Source organism: Procambarus clarkii, chromosome 60 (assembly GCF_040958095.1).
Source record: "Procambarus clarkii isolate CNS0578487 chromosome 60, FALCON_Pclarkii_2.0, whole genome shotgun sequence".
Lineage (NCBI taxonomy): Eukaryota > Metazoa > Arthropoda > Malacostraca > Decapoda > Cambaridae > Procambarus > Procambarus clarkii.
The window spans coordinates 13,330,530-13,349,828 of record NC_091209.1 but is presented as its reverse complement, the minus strand read 5'-3'; the positions used below and the strand labels follow the sequence as shown (position 1 = coordinate 13,349,828).

At 40.0% G+C, this 19,299-nt stretch overlaps 1 protein-coding gene across 1 annotated transcript in view; it reads left to right on the top strand.

Moving 5' to 3' along the window:
- Positions 1-19,299, top strand: part of LOC123751526 (uncharacterized) — a 126,080-nt gene that overhangs the window by 83,045 nt on the left and 23,736 nt on the right. The window contains exons 9-17 of the mRNA XM_069307524.1: positions 1,604-1,730; positions 2,559-2,705; positions 3,761-3,974; positions 5,168-5,324; positions 5,890-5,966; positions 6,648-6,716; positions 11,589-11,665; positions 13,484-13,579; positions 14,073-14,220. Coding sequence (XP_069163625.1) covers positions 1,604-1,730; positions 2,559-2,705; positions 3,761-3,974; positions 5,168-5,324; positions 5,890-5,966; positions 6,648-6,716; positions 11,589-11,665; positions 13,484-13,579; positions 14,073-14,220 — 1,112 coding nt within the window. The remainder of the gene's footprint in view (positions 1-1,603; positions 1,731-2,558; positions 2,706-3,760; positions 3,975-5,167; positions 5,325-5,889; positions 5,967-6,647; positions 6,717-11,588; positions 11,666-13,483; positions 13,580-14,072; positions 14,221-19,299) is intronic.

Here is a 19,299-nt window from a genome sequence, read left to right as displayed (position 1 = left end):
ACCACCACGCCTTTTCCACACACACACACCCCTTCTATACCACTTGATGTGCTCACACACACACACACACACACACACACACACACACACACACACACACACACACACACACACACACACACACACACACACACACACACACACACACACACACACACACACACACACACACACACACACACACACACGGGGGTGGGAAGGGGGAAGATAAAGCAGGACAAGAGGACACAAGTGGAAGCTGGAAACACAAATGAGTTCTATGAATGTAAGGAAATAGCCGCACCCTGTACAGGTGGTGGTCAACAAGTGGAATGCCCTCAAAGATAACAGTTGTAGAAACCACCGCCATCCTCAACTTTAAGGTCAGATCCGACAAAGAATTTGCATGTCAGGATTATTACATTATAACTCAACAGGTACAAGAAGGCTTATAGGCGGGGCATACAGAGCTAAGCCTCATGATGCACTTGCCATCAGTCACTGATAGATCAGACTGACAGGTCTCACCCCTCTGTCACACAGACCAGCGTCACCGTTTACACCAGGGACCTGGTGATACAGGTGCTGTGGGACGTGTCAGGACTTGATCATGGATCCCAACAACACGCTACTGAAGTCCTGTGCACGTCCTGTACACTGCCAGCGTGGAACCCTCATCTCAAAAGGCACAAAACGAGACCGAGAAAGTACAGAGATTTCTTACATTAATGGTGCCAGATTTCAAAGGACTGAGCTCCGGGATATACTAAGGAAGCTATATAACGATATTGGAAGATAAGAGTAAAAGAAGAAACATGCTCCATATATGTTTCTGTATATGTTATTCATTCATATATGTTATTACCATATACGAATATAGATTCATATATGTTATTACCATATATGAAGCCTATTAAGGATTCCTTATAAGGCATACTAACGAATATAGAAAAAAATAGAGTGAAACATGTATCATGTGAAAACATGTGAAACATGAATATCGAATAGAGTTATGTCGAGTATGTGTGTAACATTTTTGGAAGCTCGACATGCAGATAAGACAGAGTGGTGGGAGGAACGCTTCTTCAAGATGCAGTAAGGAAGTAGAACCATGTAAAAGGGACATAGTAGAGACTGGCTCCATCCTTAGGTTTAAAACTGGATATGATAACAAAAATGAAGGTTTGGGGAATCAATGCATTAGATGAGCGATATTTCCTGTGACTGGGCCCAAGAGCTGAAGCTCGTTCCTGGGCACTCTGTTAGGTAAGTTTTGTTTGGTAAGTACACATATACATGAGAGCTTTTAATAATTCCTTATAAAGCTAAATATACAAGAATATTTCATTTGAGGTATAATGTCGTCTTAATTGGTATATTGTCTTACTATTGTTGTAAGTAGGGAATGTAGATGTTTATCTCTCAGAATGTTTGGTAATATGTTTATTGTTTGTGATGTGTGTATATGTATGTATTAACACGATGTATTGAACGGGGTGAGAATAGCTTGAGCTACCTCATCCCTTTGTGTGTATTTTACCTCAATAAACTTATTTCAATTTCAATTCAATTTCAATTGTTGCAAGTTGTTTCTTCATAACTGACTTGGAGGTGTGGTTGACAGGATCAACGAGTACTCGGCCGTCTTGAACCGCCTGCGGGCCCTCAAGGTCCGCAACACCGTCAAGAAGGTGTTGATGGGGGCCAAGTACTCGTACTCCGGAGGGGCGTCTTACGCTGTCTACTCGGCCGTAAGTCAACACTAACCTTGTCCTGCTTCTTACTCCACAACCGTTGTGTATACCCACAGGTGTACCCACCTTCACACACCAGTATATACAGCCAGTTTACACTAGTCCTCAACTATGTTGAGGGCTGAAGTAAACTCAACAGGTACACTTCCTTACTCACCAACTTGGTGGTTGGTGAGTAAGGAAGTGTCACCACCTTAACAACGTCTTAATTGTAGGTCATAGACACCAACGTTGTGTCACCACCTTAACAACGTCTTAGTTGTAGGTCATAATGCTAACACCAACGTAGAAACCCTTGAATAGGCCTTAAGCTCAAGATAACAAATGCAAGATATTATCATGTGGAGGGATGTAAAGCCTGTGGGCTTAGACCACGCCGGCTGGATGAACATAGGCCTAGCGCTCCCCAGCCGTCACTAATTACTACACACCTCTACACTCATTCCAATCAGCCAGCACAGTTCTCACGCAGATGTAACCAGTTTTTAACTTTATATACGTTTTCGCGTCAAAGTCGCCAGAAATACATTTGCTGCTTGTGTTATTTTATTAAAAAATACGAAACAAAAAACAATTTTAAGTCTGCTTTTCTTTTATGTTATAATTTCTCGCCATTGTGAACTCATCCTAGCAAACAAGATGAACAATAGTGTTCATTCCCATAAGAACACTTCTCGTAAACTTTGATCTTTTCTGAGCATTTTAGATTAGCCTCCATTTTGTTTTTCAAATTATTTAATATAAATTCCCATTCTTTCACTTGTAACATTAACGTTCTCATGTGTTTCTGTGTGCTTTGGCTGGGGTGCCACGCCGCCCTGGCAGGTGCCTGAGGAGATGCGGGCGCTGGTCACGTCTCCGGTGCTGCTGATGAAGGCCCGCAAGAACGCAGTCGAAGTCGACGGCATGAAGAGGGCCCACATTAAGGACGCCGTCGCTCTCTGTGACTTCTTAGCGTATTTGGAACATGAGGCGAGTTGATGGGTGCACACGACTTTTACTGACGGCTGTCAGTGAGTGTAGGACACAGTGGAGACGGCTGTCAGTGGGTGTAGGACACAGTGGAGACGGCTGTCAGTAGGTGTAGACCACAGTGGAGACGGCTGTCAGTAGGTGTAGACCACAGTGGAGACGGCTGTCAGTAGGTGTAGACCACAGTGGAGACGGCTGTCAGTTGGTGTAGACCACAGTGGAGACGGCTGTCAGTTGGTGTAGACCACAGTGGAGACGGCTGTCAGTAGGTGTAGACCACAGTGGAGACGGCTGTCAGTGGGTGTAGACCACAGTGGAGACGGCTGTCAGTAGGTGTAGACCACAGTGGAGACAGCTGTTAGTAGGTGTAGACCACAGTGGAGACGGCTGTTAGTAGGTGTAGACCACAGTGGAGACGGCTGTTAGTAGGTGTAGACCACAGTGGAGACGGCTGTTAGTAGGTGTAGACCACAGTGGAGACAGCTGTTAGTAGGTGTAGACCACAGTGGAGACGGCTGTTAGTAGGTGTAGACCACAGTGGAGACGGCTGTCAGTGGGTGTAGACCACAGTGGAGACGGCTGTTAGTAGGTGTAGACCACAGTGGAGACAGCTGTTAGTAGGTGTAGACCACAGTGGAGACAGCTGTTAGTAGGTGTAGACCACAGTGGAGACGGCTGTTAGTAGGTGTAGACCACAGTGGAGACGGCTGTCAGTAGGTGTAGACCACAGTGGAGACGGCTGTCAGTGGGTGTAGACCACAGTGGAGACGGCTGTTAGTAGGTGTAGACCACAGTGGAGACAGCTGTTAGTAGGTGTAGACCACAGTGGAGACGGCTGTCAGTGGGTGTAGACCACAGTGGAGACGGCTGTTAGTAGGTGTAGACCACAGTGGAGACGGCTATCAGTAGGTGTAGACCACAGTGGAGACGGCTATCAGTAGGTATAGACCCCAATGATGACAGCGACGTAGTGACACCAAGAATAAACTGCGCTTGTTGACGAGCTGTCATCTTCCAGTGTTTATGTTGCCTGATGACCGACCACCTTCCTACAGGTGATCGATGGGAAGTACTGGAGCGAGATGTTGGTAGCGGAGAGCCTGGCAGAATACCGGGCCCGGCAGGACGACTTCATGGGTATCTCCTTCGCCACCATCAGCGCCTTCGGCTCCAACGGGGCCGTGGTGCACTACAACCCCGTGCAGGAGACCAACAAGCAGATCTTTAACACATCCTTGTTCCTCCTCGACTCTGGCGGCCATTACAAGGGTAAGTCGGCCGTTACAGGTAAGTAACATTAAGATCGTTACAGGGAGGTAAACTACAGTCAAACACAACCTAGTAAAATTACAGTGTAATGGAAGTTTTTATTACAGTGGAAAATTACAGTGGAAAATTACAGTGGAATTACAGTCGTTACAGAAGTAGTGTAACTGGCATTCTCCGTAATATTATTGACCGTAACTTTCAGATATATCCTTATAATTCTACCATAGTTTACATACTCCACAAAGGCGAAGAGTAAGGTATTACATGATTTAAAATATACATCTGGGTGAAAGGGCATAATACGGGGTTTTAATAGCTAGATAGCTATTAATATATAGATAATTATATACACAGATAGTTTTTAATAGCTAGTTTTAATAGCTAGAGTGCTAGATATATGGACACACAATGGAACGCGAAACAATGTATATAAATCAGATCAATTTACATTCATAAAAACACCTGGATAAATATTGGTTTGGGTTTAGGGTAGCTGATTTATGGGCAAAATTTACCGGGTAACATAATAGTGGGATCGCTTGGCTGTTTCAAGTGTAGGTTAGACATGTATATGTATAAATAAGAGATTCCTAGTATGGCCATTAGGCCTTCTGCAATTTCCTTTATGCTTATGTTCTGAATTATAAGAGAAGGAGAGAGGGAGGGAATTATCAGGGGGAATAGCGCCAAGCCATTACGACTATTATAGCACTGGGAAGGGGTCAGGATAAGGATTTGGGATGGGACGGGGGAAAGGAATGGTATCCAACCACTTGGACGCTCGGGAATTGAACGCCGACTTGCATGAAGCGAGACCGTCGCTCTACCGTCCAACCCAAGTGGTTGAGCAGAGTAGGAGAGAGAGACAGACTTAATATTTTGAACGGAATGTCGTTGATCCCGTACAGCAGCAGGTGTAATAATGACATACATTATACAGTACCAGGCTAAAGAACGATGCATTCCAGGTAGTTACAATACAAAGAACGATGTATCCTAAGCAGTAGCAGGAGGAATAACAATGTATCACAGGCAGCAGTTGGAGTCATAACAGTGTACTCCAAGCAGCAACGGGAAGAACAACAACAAATAACACTATTACAGACTAAAATCCTGCACACAGGATACGAAACCTGTAGATCCTCTGACAATACTAATGCTCAAACTGTCTCATATGATGTTGTCTGCTATAGACGGGACGACGGACGTGACCCGGACGATGCACTACGGGGAGCCGACGCCCTTCCAGGTGGAGGCCTACACCAGGGTGTTGATGGGCGCCATTGACCTGGCCAGCCTGGTCTTCCCCGAGGGCACCGGAGACTCCGACGTCGACATTTTGGCGCGCAGGTACGCGAACACGAATGTACCTTTTAGCTAATGTCTCGAATTAATGGAAAAAGTAAACTACCATTACATATTCCTAAGAATATACCTCTCAGTTTGTGTCTCAGGTTAATGAGTATAGTAAACTCCCATTACATATACACAAATATACCTCTTAGTATGTCTTGACGTAGTTTTTCTATTCATTTTATTTGACAGTTAATTAACTCTCACGCCAGCAAACCCACAATGTTATTTACGTCGGTGTTTAAACGTTGTGTTTATTTGTATTCACCAGCTGGTGTGTATTCACCAGCTGGTGTGTATTCACCAGCTGGTGTGTATTCACCAGCTGGCGTGTATTCACCAGCTGGCGTGTATTCACCAGCTGGCGTGTATTCACCAGCTGGTGTGTGATCGTGCCAGCTGGCATGTGTGTGTGTGTGTGTGTGTACTTGAGGGCATTCACATGGGTTCCGTAGGAGGTAGACAATAACAAAGAGGGTGTGTGTGTGTGTGTGTGTGTGTGTGTGTGTGTGTGTGTGTGTGTGTGTGTGTGTGTGAGGGCTAATAACATCCATGGTTGCAGAGAGCTGTACGCGGTGGGGCTGGACTACCGCCACGGCACGGGTCACGGCATCGGCATGTTCCTTAACATCCACGAAGGTGCGTTCATTGTTATTGTTCTCACCATCACCACCACTCTCTCCTTGGTCAGTCCTCTGGTGGGGTTGGTGTAGGACCCTCAGCCTCCACACAGAGGATCTGCAGCACCCGGGGCAGCTCTGTGGGGTGTAATATATTTGCCATCATATTATATTTGCTCCTACCACCCCTGTATATATTTATATTTATTTTATTTTATTTGAAACTTAATTTCAGAAAATGGGTTACTTAATTCTCTAGTTACTTAATTAAAGTTACTTAATAAAAAATTACTTAATTTTAAGTAATTAATTACTTAAATATATATATATATATATATATATATATATATATATATATATATATATATATATATATATATATATATATATATATATATATATATATATTATTGTATGTTTTGATCAGTAAAATATCATAATATTTTGATAGTCTTCATATTTACAGTCTTTGGAATAAGAATCATTACATTTTTCGTGATTTAAAATCATTATGTAGTACAGTGTAATGTGTACATATATATTAAAGGTATTATTATTAGTAGTATTAAGATGGATAATAAAGGAAAACAGTATAACTATTAATACTTGCTGCTGTAAAAACTAAGGTAGAGTGTGACAGGGAACATATATATATAAGACTGAGGATGAGAGAATATCTAAACATTTCTCCCCCCAACAGCACCTATACAGGTCAGAATATATGGCAGCGAGGAACACAAATTCGAAGTTGGACATTTCTTCTCGGACGGTAAATTGTTTGCACAAAAAAAAATCATCGAAAAAGTGTAGTGTATCGGTTTATGAGAGAGAGAGAACGCTTCTTTTCCGATGCTTTGCACGCTATACTTGAGCAGGTGGGGAGACTGACCTAAACACCTGCCTCACACTACACGCTATACTTGAGCAGGTGGGGAGACAGACCGAGCCAGACCTAAACACCTGCCTCACACTACACGCTATACTTGAGCAGGTGGGAAGACAGACCGAGCCAGACCTAAACACCTGCCTCACACTACACGCTATACTTGAGCAGGTGGGGAGACAGACCGAGCCAGACCTAAACACCTGCCTCACACTACACGCTATACTTGAGCAGGTGGGGAGACAGACCGAGCCAGACCTAAACACCTGCCTCACACTACACGCTATACTTGAGCAGGTGGGGAGACAGACCGAGCCAGACTTAAACACCTGCCTCACACTCAACGCAGCATGCATGTAGTGTGCGACCTATCATCATCACGACCTCCGAGCGCTGTCCACTCGGCCACGAGGCCCCCATGTGTGTGTGTGTATTTACTATTTGTGTCTGCAGAATCTAGCTATTTATCTCTTGGACCCCGCCTTTCTAACCAATCTATTTTTCCTTTATTTTTTTTTTTTTTTTTTTTTTTTTTTTTTTTTTTTTTTTTTTTTTTTTTTTTTTTTTTTTTTTTGAGATATATACAAGAGTTGTTACATTCTTGTACAGCCACTAGTACGCGTAGCGTTTCGGGCAAGTCCTTAATCCTATGGTCCCTGGAATACGATCCCCTGCCGCGAAGAATCGTTTTTTCATCCAAGTACACATTTTACTGTTGCGTTAAACAGAGGCTACAGTTAAGGAATTGTGCCCAGTAAATCCTCCCCGGCCAGGATACGAACCCATGACATAGCGCTCGCGGAACGCCAGGCGAGTGTCTTACCACTACACCACGGAGACTGCAAATGTCTTTATGTGTTAAATGTTATTATGTCTACTACAAATGTTATTATGTCTACTACATATTTTTATCTTTAACACACATGCACACATCCCCAGGAAGCAGCCCGTAGTAGCTGTCTAACTCCCAGGTACCTATTTAATGCTAGGTGAACAAGGACATCAGGGTGAAAGAAACTCTGCCCATTTGTTTTCGCCGGGAATCGAACCCGGGTCATTCGGACTACGGCCCCAGAGCGTTATCCACTCAGCCGCGAGGCCCTTTGCGAGGTGGGTGGGTTGGTGTGTGTAATTACCTAAGTGTAATTACCTAAGTGTAGTTACAGGATGAGAGCTACGCTCGTGGTGTCCCGTCTTCCCAACACTTTTTGTCATACAACGCTGAGAAACTACTGACGGTCTTGGCCTCCACCACCTTCTCACCTAACTTGTTCCAACCGTCTACCACTCTGTTTGCGAAAGTGAATTTTCTTATATTTCTTCGGCAATGTGTGTGTGTGTGTGTGTGTACTCACCTAGTTGTACTCACCTAGTTATGTTTGCGGGGGTTGAGCTCTGGCTCTTTGGTCCCGCCTCTCAACCGTCAATCAACAGGTGTACAGATTCCTGAGCCTATCGGGCTCTGTCATATCTACACTTGAAACTGTGTATGGAGTGAGCCTCCACCACATCACCCCCTAATGCATTCCATTTGTCAACCACTCTGACACTAAAAAAGTTCTTTCTAATATCTCTGTGGCTCATTTGGGCCATGGCACACTCATGTGTGTGTAATTACCTAAGTGTAATTACCTAAGTGTAGTTACAGGATGAGAGCTACGCTCGTGGTGTCCCGTCTTCCCAGCACTCTTTGTCATATAACGCTTTGAAACTACTGACGGTCTTGGCCTCCACCACCTTCTCACTTAACTTGTTCCAACCGTCTACCACTCTATTTGCGAAGGTGAATTTTCTTATATTTCTTCGGCATCTGTGTTTAGCTAGTTTAAATCTATGACCTCTTGTTCTTGAAGTGCCAGGTCTCAGGAATCCTTCCCTGTCGATTTTATCAATTCCTGTTACTATTTTGTACGTAGTGATCATATCACCTCTTTTTCTTCTGTCTTCTAGTTTTGGCATGTTTAATGCTTCCAACCTCTCCTCGTAGCTCTTGCCCTTCAGTTCTGGGAGCCACTTCGTAGCATGTCTTTGCACCTTTTCCAGTTTGTTGATGTGCTTCTTAAGATATGGGCACCACACAACAGCTGCATATTCTAGCTTTGGCCTAACAAAAGTCATGAACAATTTCTTTAGTATATCGCCATCCATGTATTTAAATGCAATTCTGAAGTTAGAAAGCATAGCATAGGCTCCTTGCACAATATTCTTTATGTGGTCCTCAGGTGATAGTTTTCTATCTAGAACCACTCCTAGATCTCTTTCTTTATCAGAATTCTTTAAAGATTTCTCACATAATATATAGGTTGTGTGGGGTCTATGTTCTCCTATTCCACATTCCATAACATGACATTTATTAACATTAAATTCCATTTGCCAAGTGGTGCTCCATATACTTATTTTGTCCAGGTCTTCTTGAAGGGCATGACAATCATCTAAATTTCTTATCCTTCCTATTATCTTAGCATCATCAGCAAACATGTTCATATAATTCTGTATACCAACTGGTAGATCATTTATGTACGTGTGTGTGTGTGTGTGTGTGTGTGTGTGTGTGTGTGTGTGTGTGTGTGTGTGTGTGTGTGTGTGTGTGTGTGTGTGTGTGTGTGTGTGTGTGTGTGTGCTTACGATCACCAACACAACCAGGGGGGGTCAGCCTATACTTATAGACTCCCTAAGCGGACAGGCAGAGACATCCGACTCTATTTACCACATCACTGCACCAGCCACGTTCTCTCTTGACGTTCTTTTAGCCTTTCTGTAATTGCTTAGCACAGCATAGTGATACTATTATCTCTTAGTACAGCATGGAACAGTAGCACAGCATGGTACTGCATGTCAAGTTAGCCACACATACTGTATTTTTACAAGAAGACTACAGGACAGTCCGCATATAAACTCAAACCCAGATGAAATCAACTTAACGTTTTGTTGACGTGACCAGAGTAAAAATTCTTCTAGGTTCGTATCCCTGCTGCTATTTGTAGAGTCTCTTAGGCACATGACGTTTCTCACAAGACTTTGCAACACAGTAAATTTATGAAGCAATCACTAGTTACAACTTCACGCGAACGCATTTCATATTATTTTAGTAATAAAGTTTCACTGGTTTTGTTATTCACAAGTTTCTTTATTGACTAGGTATCAGGTTTACTTTAGAAACTTACTAACCCGTGAATATAAAATTCTAAACGAGGTACGGGACTAAAGTAAACTCAGTATACAGTTTATAAATTGGGAATTAGTTAATTGATTTTTTACATATTTATTGCAAAATGATTTATTTTATATTTTTACTGATATATTGGCCAAATGTTTGTCAACGGAAAATAATTAATTTTATACTTTAGGAATTTTATATGGATTTCACCTTTAAAAATTGGTGTGTGTGTGAAATGCGAGCAGCGTGTTGTATTATCTCCCAGCACCCTACTGTATATCAGTGTGTTGTATTGTCTCCCAACACCCTACTGTATATATGTGTGTTGTATTGTCTCTCAACACCCTACTGTCTATCAGTGTTGTATTGTCTCCCAACACCCTACTGTCTATCAGTGTTGTATTGTCTCTCAACACCCTACTGTCTATCAGTGTTGTATTGTCTCCCAACACCCTACTGTCTATCAGTGTTGTATTGTCTCTCAACACCCTACTGTCTATCAGTGTTGTATTGTCTCCCAACACCCTACTGTCTATCAGTGTCTTGTATTGTCTCTCAACACCCTACTGTCTATTAGTGTCTTGTATTGTCTCCCAACACCCTACTGTCTATCAGTGTTGTATTGTCTCTCAACACCCTACTGTCTATCAGTGTTGTATTGTCTCTCAACACCCTACTGTCTATCAGTGTTGTATTGTCTCTCAACACCCTACTGTCTATCAGTGTCTTGTATTGTCTCTCAACACCCTATACTGGGTTCTTCTGGCACTGCATGCTGATGTTACTTATTTGGAGAGTGTGAAGCAGAGCTTGTAATTCTTCTTACTCTTCCTTTTAGCTTTTGAGACGAAATATCAGATTAACTTCCACGGATCTCTTGGTAAGTAGTCCATCCCTACTTTGACCGAGAAAATTAGTTTGACCGAGGACCCCTAGTTTGACCCAGCAGACCTAGTTTGACCGAGGAGACCTAGTTTGACCCAGGAGACCTAGTTTGACCGAGCAGACCTAGTTTGACCGAGCAGACCTAGTTTGACTGAGCAGACCTAGTTTGACTGATCAGATTTTGACTGAGGAAACTTATTTTGGTTATGCAGACCTACTTTGACTGAGGAGACTAGTTTGTGGGAAGTGCATTAGCCTTCATGAACTTGCCTTATATTGTTTTACCTTAAAGCTTAATTAGATTCTTATATGAGCCGTCTATCACCTTACTGCCTGCTCCTGGTAACATGTCAGTAATGAAACAAGTATTGTATGTATTAAGTTATATCAAGTACCATATTTTCTATGAATAATTGCAAAAAAAAGTAAACTTTAGATGATCATTATAACACAAAACGCTGATTAAAGCTCTTCAACTAATTGTTAATTAAGTTCCTTTCCTGTAAGCACTGTAATCTTCAAATTGTAAAGATAGTCAAATGATCTTCAGCTGTTTGGTAATCAAGTTTACCGTAGACTCCAGTGTGAAACTTGAATTTTAATCATAACATTATTAGCTTCGGTATTATTTAATGTGTGAAGAGAACAAATATGGTTAAGAAAGGATACTTAAGATCAGGAAGTAACCTCCTCCTTCCCTCCTTGCTTCTTGACAGAGCCGGGGTACTACCAGGATAACGACTTTGGCATCCGTTTGGAGACTATCCTCGCTGTCGTTCCCAAGGACACTCCAGTATGTTGATGATGGTCAACCATTAGTGCTAATGGTTATGTTGATGATGGCCAACCATTATCAACCATTAGCATTAGTGCTAATGGTTATGTTGACGATGGTCAACCATTATCAACCATTAGCATTAGTGCTAATAGTTATGTTGATAATGGCCAACCATTAGTGCTAATGGTTATGTTGATGATGGCCAACCATTATCAACCATTAGCATTAGTGCTAATAGTTATGTTGATAATGGCCAACCATTAGTGCTAATGGTTATGTTGATGATGGCCAACCATTATCAACCATTAGCATTAGTGCTAATGGTTATGTTGACGATGGTCAAACATTAGTGATAATGGTTATGTTGATGATGGCCAACCATTAGTGCTAATGGTTATGTTGATGATGGCCAACCATTATCAACCATTAGCATTAGTGCTAATGGTTATGTTGACGATGGTCAACCATTAGTGCTAATGGTTATGTTGATGATGGCCAACCATTATCAACCATTAGCATTAGTGCTAATAGTTATGTTGATAATGGCCAACCATTAGTGCTAATGGTTATGTTGATGATGGCCAACCATTATCAACCATTAGCATTAGTGCTAATGGTTATGTTGACGATGGTCAAACATTAGTGATAATGGTTATGTTGATGATGGCCAACCATTAGTGCTAATGGTTATGTTGATGATGGCCAACCATTAGTGCTAATGGTTATGTTGATGATGGCCAACCATTAGTGCTAATGGTTATGTTGATGATGGCCAACCATTATCAACCATTAGCATTAGTGCTAATGGTTATGTTGACGATGGTCAACCATTAGTGCTAATGGTTATGTTGATGATGGCCAACCATTATCAACCATTAGCATTAGTGCTAATAGTTATGTTGATAATGGTCAACCATTAGTGCTAATGGTTATGTTGATGATGGCCAACCATTATCAACCATTAGCATTAGTGCTAATAGTTATGTTGATAATGGTCAACCATTAGTGCCAATGATGCTAATATAAAGTAAAGAAAACATATTTTAAATCCAAACTTTTTTATATAAAATTTTATTGTGGAAAAAAGGAGAGACGGCTTTAATATTAGGTAAAGGTTTTTTCGGTGTGAACTTGATTATTTCTATATTTTATAAAGCCACACCATGTGCAACTTTATCAACAATTAAAGTCTGTTCTTTATTAAGTTAAGTGCTATAACTGTTTTATACGATCTGAGAGATCGGATTCTCAATATTTTTGTTTTAACGTCAAAAATGTATTGTGGTGATTTAATGTCAATGATTATACACGAGACAAATGATTGTTTTAGCTCACATAGACTCTAATATATGTTAAATGTTTAAGGCTTGTTTTAAGGTCTATAGGTCAGCTATATCTTGTGTGTTTATAATGACACTATTAATCTAATACTTAGTAAAACTATAAAATATATGTATATATATATATATATATATATATATATATATATATATATATATATATATATATATATATATATATATATATATATATAATATATATATATATATATATGTGTGTGTGTGTGTGTGTGTGTAAATCACGAAAATTAACATGGGATTAAAAATGTGACAGTGTCAGACCACGGAGGAAGAATTGAAACAGGAATTTCCTTAAGTACTTTTGTATATTACTTTCGTACTTTCGCCTTCTGAAGATGTATTAATATACGAAAGTACTTAAGTAAATTCCTGTTTCAATTCTTCCTCCGTGGTTTGACACTGTCATATATATATATATATATATATATATATATGCATATATTAAATTAATGGCAAAATATATTTTCCACAGTATCATTTTGATAAGAGGTCACTGGGATTTGAGACTGTTACTCTGGTGCCGTTCGAGCCTAACCTCATCAACATCACCATGTTGAGCAGCAAGCAGGTAAAACACTCTGTATTCCTTAACTTTAATTTGGTCAAATTCTATCATTTTAGCTTGAAATAGTATTAGCTTGCTTCATATCACGCCTTTGTATTTGTCATTTTCATTGTTATTAAGTAAAGTAGCAGTGCTGAATTTTTAATAAAAAACTTTAATCACTGTTGTGGTTGTAGCTTTTTTTTTTAAGACTGGTAAACATTGTATGATACAAGGTGTCAACTCCCTGGTAAGCGACTTTGATATATGAATCCACATTGATCCTGTTAATCCTATATGTTTAGAGCATGATTTTATATATATATATATATATATATATATATATATATATATATATATATATATATATATATATATATATATATAAATTATATATATATATATATATATATATATATATATATATATATATATATATATATATTATTATTATTATTATTATTCTCATAATATTTTTTTTTCGTGCAAAAGTTGCTATTATAACTGTACGTTACAGTGTGAGTGGCTGAACGCATACCACTCCCGCGTGAGGAACGTCGTCGGGCAGGAAATGTTGCAACAGGATCGCCGACAAGGCTACGAGTGGCTCCTGGCGAAGACTGAGCCCATTCCCTGCGTGAGCCTCCACCACAACGGCTCCCCAGGCAAGTCACCCACAGACACCATGGCCGCCCTCTCCGTTGTGGGCCTTGGTAGTGCAGTTAGCTCAGAGGGAGCAGTGTTTGATGCCTCTCTGGTAGTGGTGCTGCTGTTAGTGGCAGCGACAGGCCTTAAGGTTACCATGGTGCAGTGATGAACAGTGTTGCTCTTATATATTATCAACCACACTATTCTAAAAATAAACAGTTCATTCACTTAGGCACTAGGAGACTAAGACTGTATATAACGAGAACTCTAAACTAACATTTCAGTTAGGCAGTTTTTTTTTTACCTCTGAAACATTTCCTATTGGGCCTCCCAGGTAGCTCAGGGGAAGAGCTTCCGCCTCACACCGCAGGGTAAGATGTTCAAGTCTCCTAGTGCCTAAGTGAGTGAAATGAAGTGCTGCTCTTGAGGCAGGAGACCTTAAGGTTACAATGTTGCAGTGATGAACACTGCTGCTCTTCAAGACGCTGTAGTTAGCTTGTGTAACCACCAGAAGTTGCAGATTATGTGCATAGAGTTTATTTATATAATAATATAAGTTTTGAAATGTATCATAATATATTTCGTAAATCTATGTTCTAATATTGATAAGAAAGTTGTGAAGCATTTAAATTAATGTGTGAAAAAGATGTAACTAATTGTATAGGGCGAATAATAACCCGGGAGATATGGTATAATATAAATATTAGTTCGCGTATTAGAGATTTATTCATAATTTTTCTGCAATTAGGTTTATATATCTGCCTTGAGCAGAGATATAAACCTTCTTAAATCGTTCTTTTCAATCGTTATATTGTATATATTTGACATGTGAGTATTTACATGGTCACAGGATTGGCGTCTCTGTAAATAGGTTTACTATTTTGTAATGCATCTTGAACCAAAGACTTCCCTAATGATACAATTCTTCACAAGATTCTCTTGTGATTGAAAAAACAGTATTTTGCAAAGTTATTGCCATTATACACAAGCGTATTACTCTGTGTAGCTGTATTTTTGTTGTTATAATTATCAGAGTTGAGAAATAAATCAAGAGCGGAATGAAACTTTCGTCATATACGAATATCTATGTACAAAAGTAAAATTCCATTAATTAATGGGGGGAGGGGATTTTAGGGACATGATGGTATTGTACTTATGGTGGAAAAGATTGACCAAGAGAGATATAAATATAATGCTGAAGCTGTCAGCATAATACTGTACATGAAACAATACATTCAAATTGGAGGAATTTAGATTTGGACAATAACTAGGCAGTCACCGATTTGGAAATAGGGTTACAAACCTGTTTAACAAGTACCAAGTAGTGTCGTAGAAGGAACCTCAAAATGTTCCAACATCGGTCTTGAAAATTTTGCGGGAATAGTTGACATTAAAGAGAAGCTGCCTCGTATGGGCCAGTTATAGTCTGCTGCCGATGTTTTTATTATTACGACTAAACATAAGAATATGGAAGTGAACCGTGAATTTAACAAAATATTAGTTCGCATGAGGTGCACTAATTTACACTGTCATAACGTGTATACAATGTTACATATCAATTAGACATAGTCTACCTGCTCTATAGTTTCAAGAAGGAAGTATACAGGCGATGAGTCACAATAACGTGGCTAAAGTAAGTTGACCAGACCACACACTAGAAGGTGAAGGGACGACGACGTTTCGGTCCGTCCTGGACCATTCTCAAGTCACAATCGACTTGAGAATGGTCCAGGACGGACCGAAACGTCGTCGTCCCTTCACCTTCTAGTGTGTGGTCTGGTCAAGGAAGTATACTCTGTAGAGAGCAAAAGTAAAAACAGAAACTTCAATTATTCTGGAAGTGGTAAGTGTAGCTATCATCACTTCAATTATATGTTTGGTATAAGGTAAATTGAAACAGTGGTGGTAGTAAATTACAGTGTTTTGATAGCCATCAGCCTCGTAGAGCAGAGAGGTCAATACATAAGTTCATTTAGACATTGTTATATTCGTTTTTTAAGTACGTTTTGCACACGAGCGCATCTTAGTTTATCTTTTGTACAGGTAGGTCGTAGTGGTGCTATGTCCACCAGACACTACTTACCTTGTAATGTCCACCAGACTCTACTTACCTTGTAATGTCCACCAGACTCTACTTACCTTGTAATGTCCACCAGACTCTACTTACCTTGTAATGTCCACCAGACTCTACTTACCTTGTAATGTCCACCAGACACTACTTACCTTGTAATGTCCACCAGACACTACTTACCTGGTAATGTCCACCAGACACTACTTACCTTGTAATGTCCACCAGACACTACTTACCTTGTAATGTCCACCAGACACTACTTACCTTGTAATGTCCACCAGACTCTACTTATCTTGTAATTAGCTTGATTTAATTTTGACAGATGGAATTAAGTGCCTGAAAATAAGTAGATGAAATGAAATAATCTCAGTTGCAGAAAGCAAGTCACACCAACGTGGGTGAGACAAATAAACCCAACACATAAGTCAAATGAACGTGACGACGTTTCGGTCCGTCTTGTACCTGCATATCACGACTTGATGAGAGTCCGGGACTGTCCGAAACGTCGGCACTTTCATTTCCAACCTGTCCTCGTCAACACAGACCAAATGCTCGTTAAACCACCCGCCAAACCGCCTGTTCATGAATGAAAGACACTCCACACGCGACTCACAACTGATGACGTGTGTACGTTTCTCGAGCAGTGCTTCGTTCACGTCCTCTGCTCGAATCCCACCTCTCTGAATGCTTCATCAACCCGCAGCAAATGCAAATAATTGAAAAGAACCTAACCACGTAGGCCAAACTATTCAACACACCCTAGTCTGAAACAATATTAATGCATATTTGAAAAAATACAATATTTAAATACGCATTGTTGTTCAAATTGATGAATACGCTTCTAGGGCGGGCCGCTGCTTTAACGAGCCTAGTCTGAGGACAAGTTGTTCTTTATATGGGTGCGTGTGTTATTAATCTTAATTATTTCCTACACTATTTTCCTTGTGGCAAATACAGTATTTGTAGAAGACACCTAGCTCTTAGCACAATGTGAAAAGTTGTATATATGACGATATTATCAACACGATATTGACCAACGTGACTGTACTGACCAATACCATTCCTAAGGATTTAGAAGACTTTGATGTGGAGGCTTCAATCGTAACACATTTATATAGATCATTACATTATTTAAAGGATCTAAATGGCTTGTTACAGTACTTCAGGATCTTGAATTTTATTAATGTGGTATTTCCAGTGATAGTTAACAATGTTTCAACGGTCTTATAGTATTCCATTTATCTATATATGCAAACATATATGCATATTGTTTGCATATATATATATATGCAAACAAGCTTGAAAGGTCCCCAAGCAAAAATGCAACCGAAAACTCCTCACCCCTGAAGGATTCGAACCTAGACAGCCAGGGCTCCATGAACCTCAGCGTATTTTGTACTATACCAACTAGACCATACTGACTGTACAAAAAAAGGTTGGAAGTCGTAAGACTTTTAACCCAATCTCCCGACTGCACTCGATGGTCAATTGAGGCTATGTTAATGTTAAATTATACGGGGCTGTATTGTGTTACAATGATCAGCCTATACTCCAGTATTATCCCATGTGACGGTTCATACTCCAGTATTATCCCATGTGACGGTTCATACTCCATTATTATCCCATGTGACGGTTCATACTCCAGTATTATCCCATGTGACGGTTCATGCTCCAGTAGTATCCCATGTGAAGGTTCATACTCCAGTATTATCCCATGTGACGGTTCATATTCCAGTATTATCCCATGTGACGGTTCATACTTCAGTATTATCCCATGTGACGGTTCATACTCCAGTATTATCCCATGTGACGGTTCATACTCCAGTATTATCCCATGTGACGGTTCATACTCCAGTATTATCCCATGTGACGGTTCATACTCCAGTATTATCCCATGTGACGGTTCATACTCCAGTATTATCCCATGTGACGGTTCATGCTCCAGTATTATCCCATGTGACGGTTCATACTCCAGTATTATCCCATGTGACGGTTCATGCTCCAGTATTATCCCATGTGACGGTTCATACTCCAGTATTATCCCATGTGAAGGTTCATACTCCAGTATTATCCCATGTGAAGGTTCATACTCCAGTATTATCCCATGTGAAGGTTCATACTCCAGTATTATCCCATGTGAAGGTTCATACTCCAGTATTATCCCATGTGAAGGTTCATACTCCAGTATTATCCCATGTGAAGGTTCATACTCCAGTATTATCCCATGTGAAGGTTCATACTCCAGTATTATCCCATGTGAAGGTTCATACTCCAGTATTATCCCATGTGAAGGTTCATACTCCAGTATTATCCCATGTGAAGGTTCATACTCCAGTATTATCCCATGTGAAGGTTCATACTCCAGTATTATCCCATGTGAAGGTTCATACTCCAGTATTATCCCATGTGAAGGTTCATACTCCAGTATTATCCCATGTGAAGGTTCATACTCCAGTATTATCCCATGTGAAGGTTCATACGAAGGTCTGTTGTTTAGGTCCAGCACAGTTTCGAGCTTAAATACTTAAATGGAGTTTTCATGTTTTTCTTAGTGTGAGTGTGTGAGGCATTAATGTGGGTACTTCAAGTTAATGTCTGTAATATTTTACGGCATTATATATTTTATATATCAGATATTATGCAATTTTACATCTGTATATTATCAAAATTGGGTTATCTTTAATAACATAATATAATAAGCCACATATCAAGCAGAATTTCAAAAAGGTATATATATATATATATATATATATATATATATATATATATATATATATATATATATATATATATATATATATATGGGGAGGTATTCCAGAACTTGTGATCTAGATTTTAGTGATAACTTGTATCTTAATTTGTAAAAACAAAATTGACCATAAGAGTAGAGCACGACTACAGGTGGAAACAATCGCCTCTGCAGTAAACCCTGTAAACTTAGTGTTTGTAAATAAGTGTAAACTGAGGTAGCAGCCATCACCTTTGTAACCACGAATGTTTTTACAATTAGTATGTGGAGAATGAA